Source organism: Volvox carteri (assembly GCF_000143455.1).
Source record: "Volvox carteri f. nagariensis unplaced genomic scaffold VOLCAscaffold_85, whole genome shotgun sequence".
Taxonomy (NCBI): Eukaryota; Viridiplantae; Chlorophyta; class Chlorophyceae; order Chlamydomonadales; family Volvocaceae; genus Volvox; species Volvox carteri.
The window spans coordinates 147,005-155,890 of record NW_003307628.1 but is presented as its reverse complement, the minus strand read 5'-3'; the positions used below and the strand labels follow the sequence as shown (position 1 = coordinate 155,890).

Here is an 8,886-nt window from a genome sequence, read left to right as displayed (position 1 = left end):
TTTGTGCAGGGGAACTGCCTGCTGCCGGAAAACGGCGTCCCCATTCCGAAATTGCCCCTAGGGAGTGAGTCCTAAGCGGTGATGTAACGTCATCAACCACCATCCCCCGTGGTTTCGGAAGTAATAAAGTCTCATTGTTATTGGCGGACGGGAGGGGCCCCCCAGAAGAACGGCGAGTGGGGAATGAAGCGGTTCAAGGGGGCAAGAGAAAGCCCCAACCCCCCCATCCCCCCCCACTCCCAGGTCCCCCCCCCAGTCCACGGCGCGAGTGTGGGTGTGCGTGGTCGGCTGCCTTGGACATCCACTTTTCCTCTTCTTCCCCCCATTCCTCCACCCGAGCTCACTCGCTCCCTCATTCTGAGACCCAGCCGCCGGGGCACGAACTCCAGCAGCTCCAGCCCCGCCGGTGTCACAAGCACCACATCCGCCCCCTCCAACTCCGTGAAGAAGAAACACGACACCTCGCTGCGGCCCCGGTCAGTGCCCTGAGCGGGCGCGGCGGCGGGGAGGGGAGTAGGTTACTCACGCCGAACCGGATCGTACTTCATGTACGACCGTACGACAACTACCTCCCTAAGGCGAGTCGTACAGGGTTCCGCGACCTCCGTGAACTAACCACCCACGTGCCCCTAAACCCAGACCGGTTTAGGGGGGAATTCCGGCCCCAACTCCAACACCCGCACACACACGCGCGCACCTACTCCACCCTACCCGCACACACGCGCGCACACCAACCTTCCACTAACCCATTTTCTCCACCCCCACTCCCCCCCGCCCCCTTCTTGCCTGCACAAACACATTCCCCGTTGCCAGCTCCACGCACTCTATCATGACGCCGGAACGTTGTATCGCCAGCAGGCCCCCGTCCAGAGACAGCCTCAGCGCCCGTACGGCGGGGCCGTCGGACAGCGGGAATGTCCACCGCAGCTGCTCGGGGCTGCCCGGGGTGACGCCGGGGGACAGGTCGTACGCAAACACCAGGCCGCCCTTAACCACCAACAATGTGCTCGTCCCGTCGTCGTACCCCCAGTACGACAAGGTTTCCGGCTCCAGGTGCAAGCCTTGGTCAATGGCTACCACGTGGTGCAAGGTTCCGCCTCCGGAACCGTCGCCGCCACCGCCGGCATTGCCAACGTCCACCCCGCCGCCGCCGCCGCCATGGGTGTTGGTGTCGGAGATCGCAGCGGATAGGGGAGCTGCCGCGACGGCGGCGGGAACGACGGCCGCGGCGCCCGTGTACGACGACGATGGCGCCATTCACTGTACAATTGCTTTTCCCTTCTTCCTCAGCTAGGTGACTGCTTTGCAACCACCAACCAACCAACCAACTCCGTCGGTGCACGTGCCAACTAAATCTACGGCAACTGTCCACGAACGCACACCTGTCCTAGTGATGCCCAAGCCGACTCGTCGGACGTAACGGCTCTATCCTCTAACCTCCAACTCCCCGGCCGCCTCTTCCCCCACCTTCACCCCCAACACCCACAAAAACACGCACAGACTACCAGGGCACGACGGTGCACCCTGCGGGGGTTGGGTCGCAGTCGCACACGGCGGCGAATGAAGCCAGGGAGAAGGAAGAGAGGGGGTGCGGGTGTTCCCAGCACAGCCGACGCAACCCCCCAACAAAACAGACCCAAGATCCCACTTTGCTCAACCCCACCCTCACACCAACGTGGACCTCCCCTGGACCTTCCCAAAACACACGCACGCTCACACGCACGATCAGGAGAGGCAAGGTGAGGTGCGGCTCAGCTCCGTTGTCAACCTCCGCACCCGCAACCCCCGGGAGCAACAACTGCCGCCGCAGAGGTGAGCTGCGCTGAGGGCTTTCAGATGCTAAGGATGAACTTTTTTATTTCTGCAAGCAGTTCGGCCTTCACGCTGTCAGGAACGGTTGCACGACCCTCAGGTCGTACGGCACGTACGATGTCGTCGGTTGTGACGGTTTCGCGACCTTTTTTGGTCACGTACTCTGTGGCGTAGCGGAAGCCAGGTAGCGGGTAAGGCGGGGTTAGGGGGGGCTGGAGGCGTAGACTTGAGGGGGAAGGCATTCAAGGGCACATCTGGAGCTCGAATTTCCATGCGAGGGTATCCTGTGGTGGCCACCAGAGCTGGATGGTCAGGGCCCGTGCCGAAATAGATGTATCTATCGATGCGCGTATAACGCGTTGCGGCGCATAAGCAAGTACGTGTGGGCGTCCCCAACAGCGATGTCCGGCCCGTACCTCGGCAGCGCTGCTTTACGTCGTCACGCCAGCCGCAAGAAGCCAGACGGGATGCAAGGAGCTCCTTGAGAGCCTCACGCTTTCCAGAGCTAGCCAACTGTACAGCCAACAAAGACACCAGGACTCAGCTTTAGGCCATCATCGGAGCAAGTCAAAAGTTCCTACATGATGGCGTATCTTATCCTCCAAACGCAACTCGTCAACGGAATCAGCTGTTGACGGCGCTGAGCGCTTAAGGACGCCCCGCTCCGGGCCCTGGGACATTCCCGAAACAAGTTGCAGTTATGATTTCCCCGGACTATGGCTAAGGATATTTTGTTTGAGGATATGTGTGAGATTTGGACGGTCCTTCAAAAGTGTAGTGCACCTACGGTGAGAACGGCAACGTACAGGGGCCGAAGCTGCATGAGTGATTGCGTGAGGATCGCTGTGCCTATGCGAAGCAGGATAACTTTATGTTTTCTGTTACTGTTAAGGAATAAACCCTGCTGAGAATACTGTTGCAACGGCCGTCTGGTGTTGGACAACTGTGTTTAACCGCGACCAACGAGGCGCACTTGCAGCATTGCAAACGATATTTGGTTACATTAGAAACCAGTGATTATCAGTTACGGGCTTCACTTTTAAAGCTGAGCACACTATCGGTAGCGGTATGTCTAACCTTGAGGCAGTGCTGATTGCTAAGGGCATCAACGCGGATGTGGCTAAAGCTTGCTCACTGCTGTTCGGAAGCTATGAAGAGGTTGGTCACACATACTATCACATAGTCCAACCAAACTTCTCCCCGCAGCAACATGGAACATGGTCGGCTTGGCCAACAGGCTTAGCACGTTGCCATCGCCCATTCTGTCATCCACCCCAACCGGTGTTATAACACACAAATAAAGCTCCAAACAAAAGCGACACACAGGAAAGGGACACACTGCCCCAATCCTGACCCAGGAACCCATGCTTTACTGAGCCCTTGGGATCTGGACCACATCCGAATCTCCTCATTTCTTCTTCCAAACGTTTCTTCTTTAACCCCGCTCTCCACCCCCTTCGCCATACGCTATGCAAGGCTTTTCAATGTCCATCCACAATACTTCTCCGCCACCTGAATTAATATAACCCTGTGTGCCTTTCCATAGTTGCGATGTAGTATAATCCCCTCACCCCCATCACGCAGTTCCCTAACCGCTCCGAAGCCCCGCTCTTACGCCCCACTCCTCCTCCTCACACTTTGTGTGGTCCCCCGCCAACCCCACGGCCCCGTGTGGCGCCCAAAACACACACACACACACACACACACACGTGCAGGCCCTCCCCTTCATCGATCCGCCGGTGCTCCCCGGCGACATCAAAGAATACTACTCCCTAAAGTACCACCGTTACTACTATCACTGCAGTACAACCGACATAACCACCTGGGAACTACCACCCCAGGTAACGGGGAGGAGGGGGAAGACAACGGCCGGGGCCCAGACTGGCTTGGGGCTGCGACGGGGGGGGGGAAAGAGGGGGCTGACAAGATAGAGGGGGAGGATAGACTTACACTCGGCCTCGGGGATGTTGCTTTGTATATGTGCTGCAAAGGTGCCTCCGTGCACAGATGCACGTCCTCACTCGGCGCCAAATATCGGCTATTGACCATCTACCATGGCCCCAACTGCCGGCTTTTCCGGACGTCCCCCGCGCATGCCCCCGCGGAATTTGCAACTTTGAACCTAGAACTTAGTGTTTGATACTTACTACCCCCGGAAGCGGGGTCGGCAGTTGGTAGTTCGAACGGCGGCATTCCCCTTACCAGTGAATAGAATGAGGGTGATTAAAGTAGGGGGCTTGTGGGGCGCGTGTGTATGTGTATGTATGTGTGTCTGTCTGAGGCTTCGAAGCAAAGGACAGGAAACCAACACAGGCAGGCAGACATGCAGCAGGAGGAGATTGGATAGGAGAGCAACAGCAGGCCGCAGAACGCTGCTGCTCAGCGCCGCATGCATGTGTAGAGGGTGTGTATGTTGTATGTGTAAGTATGTATGTTTTGTGTGTGTGTTAATCATGTTTGTGTGCTATTCCAACCAGGGAGGTGACAGTTAGGCGACATCTCTAAATGTAAATGTACGTGCTGATAAGCACGTGTGTACGCATGTACGTATGTATGTATGGTTTATCAAGTTAAGTATATTGATAAAATGATCTATGTATATGTATATATGTATGTATGTATGTATTGTATGTGTTTCCTCTCCCGGCCTGCAGTTGCAGCTGTCCGAATGGCTGCTGGACGCGTCCACCACGGGTATGGATGTACGGCAGTGTCGTAAATTGCTATCAGCGGTTCTGAGGGCGGTGCAGACCAACGCGCACAAGGTAATAGTGATGAGGGCGGGGCCCCCCGACAGGTACTGCTACTGCTACTGCTGTTGCGGCTATTGCCACTACAACAAGATTTACAACAGGACTGGGGGGGATGTCCGTTAAAGATTGTTCCTGCCTTCTCTAGGATTCCCCCTCATCCAGTCCTCCTCACCCGGACATCCGTAGTACGGACAGAGCGGGCCCCCCTACCCCCCCCGAGCAATCGCTGCCCAGCCGCCCAGCCAGCCGCCCAGCCAGCCAGCTCGGTGCGGAGCCAGGTCCCTCAACTGCGACCATGACCTCACCTCCGCACCCCAGCAGCTAGCCGTAACACCTCTCTCACGATCCCGGCCGATGCCGCGGCGGGTTTCTACCTAGGATTGGAACCCGGGACACGGGAGTGGGGTTATACCACTACCACTACTACGAAATGCAGTGCTGTGGTGTCACCAGACCAGACCAGACCTACTGCTGCTGCTGAGGGAGCCTCTGCGGCAGAGTCCGAGTTGGGCAGTCGGGCTGCAGCAGGCAGCTTAAGATGAACACAGCAGCTCCATACACTCCCTCCCCCCCCCAACCACACCCGCACCCAGCCCCCCCCACACGCATCACGCCACCCTGGAGCTGACTAGGGCTCTTCAAGGCGGTCCCTGTGCTCCTCGATGCCGCCCAAGGCCCAACCAGCTGAGGGGAAGTGGGCGATAAAGCAGCCGCTAGGAACGGAGCAACAGCGCAGCTCCCCCGGGGGCCGGAGCCCCTTAGGAAGGGAGTTAGCGAATGCCCAGGCTGCGAAGCTCTTCTGATTGAAATAGGCAGAATGACTTCACCAGGCGAGCTGATATCTGAGATTCCGATCTCGACTGCCATCCAGGCTGTCGTACGGCAGTCGTACAGAACCAGCCTTCGTGACTCTCCCCGATCGCTACAAGCCGTCACATGCAGTAACGCCAACAAGTCCCCTCGGCTCCCATTTCCCCCTCTCTCCCTCCTCTTTCCCCCTCGGAATCCGGGGCCTCCTTCAACTCCCGTGCACCCCCTTCGCGCCCAGGGCGAGTCGCTGTGGACTGCCCTGACTCTGCTGGGCCGCTTGACAGGCAACATCGTGGGCTGCGGAAACACCGTGGAGAAGTACAGGTGGTGGTTAGGGTGGTTGGGGCGGGTTCGGTTGGGTAACTGGAGGAAGCTATAACCGTTAACTATTCAGGTCCGAACCGACCGGATAGCAGTACGGGGCCCCTTGGGGGGGGAAAAGAGTCCGTTGTTGCGCGGGGAGGATGCGCTGTGTGTGTGTTATGTTATGTTATGTGGTTACAGTATTTCCGCCGCCGACGCGGCGGGTGCCCTCACGAGCCGTGAGGCTCCAGAGCACGCTGTTGACGCTCATCGAAAACCTCAGTAAGGAAAGTAGCGATTTTCCTCGGATTGGTATTAAGAAATACCTTGCGCATATCAGTATCTTCAACGTTAATCAGAAACCTATTACGCAACTCAGTATACGCCTCACACTCCATAAGCACATGATATTCATCCTCAACCTTACCCGACGTACAGACCCGACACGTACGGCACTCTCTCGGCCTATGGTGCCCTTTGTTGACCTCCAAAGGCCAACAACAAAGACGGAATTTGGCAACCATACGCAACTGGTTGACCGGCAAATAAACACGCAAATAGCCTGTGGGATCGGAGCCCTCTCTTGCGGGTGAAGGGGAGCCCATCCAGTTATGATACCTGCAAAGCGAAACCCCTTTACCTTGGAACACACGCGGATCACCCCCTTGGCTGAACTGATCCCAGTCACTGAAAAGGAACGCAGATAACCTCTCCAGAACCTCACCCACTCGAATCAACTGAGACGAGTACACATCTACCTTCTGAGAGACGGAGTCACACGCCGGCCACTCATGACCCAACCAACGCAAAATGATGAGCACTTTAGACGACCAGCAATCCACTTTGAGATCAGACAGAAGAGCCAGACGGAGATCATCTACTAACACATCATGATAGACCGACCCACGGGACTTGACTATCTTATTCCAGAAACACAACGCAAGGCGTAACCAAAAGTACTGCAAAGGCAACTGAGACAACTCCCTGTACAACAGCTTGTAAGGTACCTGCTTGAGCCCAGCACAACGTAAACAGAAGTCACGCTGGACCTGAACCATACCATCTTCCAAAGCCAAATCAAAATATGACTTACCTGCGGGTAAAACACCTTTACCTAACCGCAGAACGGAGACAATCCTATCAGGACCCCAGACCTCAGCACCATAACAGAGAACTGAACGAACCTGGGTGTCGAACGCTTGAAGCCGAACGGCAGGAGCCCACACCCTGTTCTCATCCAACCGATTACTAAGACCGAACATAGCCGTGTCGCCCCGCTTCCAAAAGTTCGTTAACACAACTCGCAAACGGGGACGCAGGGCCCCAATAGAGACCCAAGTACCTAACGCGACCACACCAGTTAATAGGACTAGGGACAAGTAAACTACCAACCATGGGTGGGTGCCAAAGCGACCCATCAGTACGAAGAGGAAGCATGGGCCTCACCCCCTCAAACGCCCTCTTAACGACATCATCCGAAGCAGCCACAACAAGGGCCTCACATTTCCGAACGTTGCAGCGCATACCAAAAGCAGCACAGAACTCAACAAGCAGCTTAAGCGAGAACTGGAGGCGTGCCAACGAGGTCGCGAACAAAGTAAGGTCGTCTGCATAGAACAACAGAGGCAACCGACGATCATTAATGACAGGACATTCGTGTGCACGTGTGTTAAACCATTCGTCCATACCATCCCTCGCTTCAAGGTAGTCGGCAATAACCTCAATGAAGATCTGAACAAATTGGGACTCATGGGGCACCCCTGCTTCACACCCTGCAGAGAGGCAAAGATGGACCCCAGGCGACCGTTAACCTTGACCCGTTGGAGAACACGTTCGTAGCTGGCTTTAAGGGCCGCCAACATGGGTCCATGAACACCCCTCTCCTCAAGACGCTGCCACAGGCTCGCCCGGGGCACTCTATCAAAGGCTTTCTCAAAGTCCACCTGACACGCATACAGGGCCTGATTGCTGCCGGGCCGCTCATAACGACTTTTAAGATGACGGACAACGAACAACTGATGAACTGTACTGCGCTTTTGACGGGACCCAGCCTGAAAACGGCACCGGACACCATCTTTATCCCCGAAAGCCGCCAGCCGCCTGTCGAGAACCGTGGCATAGCATTTGGCAATGGCGCATCCCACAGCTAGACCCCTGTAATTGTCCTTGACCCTGGGGTCGCCTTTCTTAAGTAACGGACTGAGGGACGCCACGCAAAACTGGTCAGGCACATCCCCTGTATCCCAAATGTGCTGGAAAAGGTCTCGAATCGCAGGGGCAATAACATTGACAGACACCCTGTCCTCGTCACCTTCACGAGGGATTCGCTTGGCATACTTGTAGCACTCGGCCGGAACCATACCCAGACCCGGGGAACGCCCATTAGACAGGGACGACAAAGCCGCCTCGACCTCTTCAAGTGTGAGCGTGTGTGAGAGGGGGCACGAGGGGAGTCAGCCGGTGCTGGTGCTGGTGCTGGTGCTGGTGCTGGTGCTGGTGCTGGTGCTGGTGCTGGTGCTGGTGCTGGTGGCGTGTTTTCCTCCTGGTCTACTATTTGGGCCCTTTTCCGTTTTTACCTTCTGTAGAACCCCCCCGGTCCCCCCCACACAACTAAGACAGGAGTGGCGCGTGTTCCCCACCCTCCCCCTTGTTTCCCCCCAGGACTGTACGGACGTCCAACCCCAAGATTCGTGAGGCTCTGGATGTGGTCCCCGGGGCCGAGGCGGTGCTGCTGGCTGCGGGTTTCAGACACGGCGGTTCAGACACGCTCGCCTTTCCCCCTCCCGGTGATGAGGGGGGGGCCATGAGGGCCCTGATGGCGGTGAATGCCAAGCTCCACCAGCTCATATCTCGAAAGGTGGGAAGGGGTAAGGAGAAGGGGAGGGGACTTCAGACACGTGTACGACATGTACGACACGTACGACTTGACATGTATCTCTTCCTCAAAGCCCCCTACGGGCGACAAGGGCGAAGGGAGGAAAGCAAACACGTCGTACACCCGCCATATCTCTCCGCCTCCTCTCCCAGCCGCCCTCCTCACCCCCATGTGCCCCTTTCCCCCCCACCCGCCCTTACCGTCTACCTATGCTTTCAGCATCACCCTTCTGTGTTTCGTCTCCTCCCCCCCCACCCCCACCCCACCCCACCCCACCCCACACCCCCAGGGTTTCACGGGCATGTCCCAGGACTCGGACGACACCGGGTCTTC

General features: G+C 57.0%; 3 protein-coding genes across 3 annotated transcripts in view; 1 reads left to right on the top strand and 2 right to left on the bottom strand.

The window, feature by feature from the left end:
* Nucleotides 1-1,257, bottom strand: part of VOLCADRAFT_99285 (uncharacterized protein) — a gene marked incomplete at both ends in the record, with an annotated part of 6,332 nt that extends 5,075 nt beyond the window's left edge. The window contains 2 exons of the mRNA XM_002958036.1: nt 345-485; nt 766-1,257. Of these exons, the coding sequence (XP_002958082.1) occupies nt 345-485; nt 766-1,257 (633 nt within the window). The remainder of the gene's footprint in view (nt 1-344; nt 486-765) is intronic.
* A 575-nt stretch (nt 1,258-1,832) lies between these two features.
* Nucleotides 1,833-2,328, bottom strand: VOLCADRAFT_68978 (uncharacterized protein; the record flags this gene model as incomplete). The annotated part of the gene is made up of 2 exons (XM_002958035.1): nt 1,833-1,975; nt 2,229-2,328. Coding segments are annotated over 2 exons (243 nt in total), but the record flags the coding sequence as incomplete, so codon positions are not given.
* A 552-nt stretch (nt 2,329-2,880) lies between these two features.
* The window catches only part of VOLCADRAFT_119836 (uncharacterized protein), a gene marked incomplete at both ends in the record, with an annotated part of 7,397 nt that continues 1,391 nt past the window's right edge, over nt 2,881-8,886 (top strand). The window contains 5 exons of the mRNA XM_002958064.1: nt 2,881-2,970; nt 3,528-3,653; nt 4,467-4,577; nt 5,614-5,699; nt 8,340-8,545. Of these exons, the coding sequence (XP_002958110.1) occupies nt 2,881-2,970; nt 3,528-3,653; nt 4,467-4,577; nt 5,614-5,699; nt 8,340-8,545 (619 nt within the window). The remainder of the gene's footprint in view (nt 2,971-3,527; nt 3,654-4,466; nt 4,578-5,613; nt 5,700-8,339; nt 8,546-8,886) is intronic.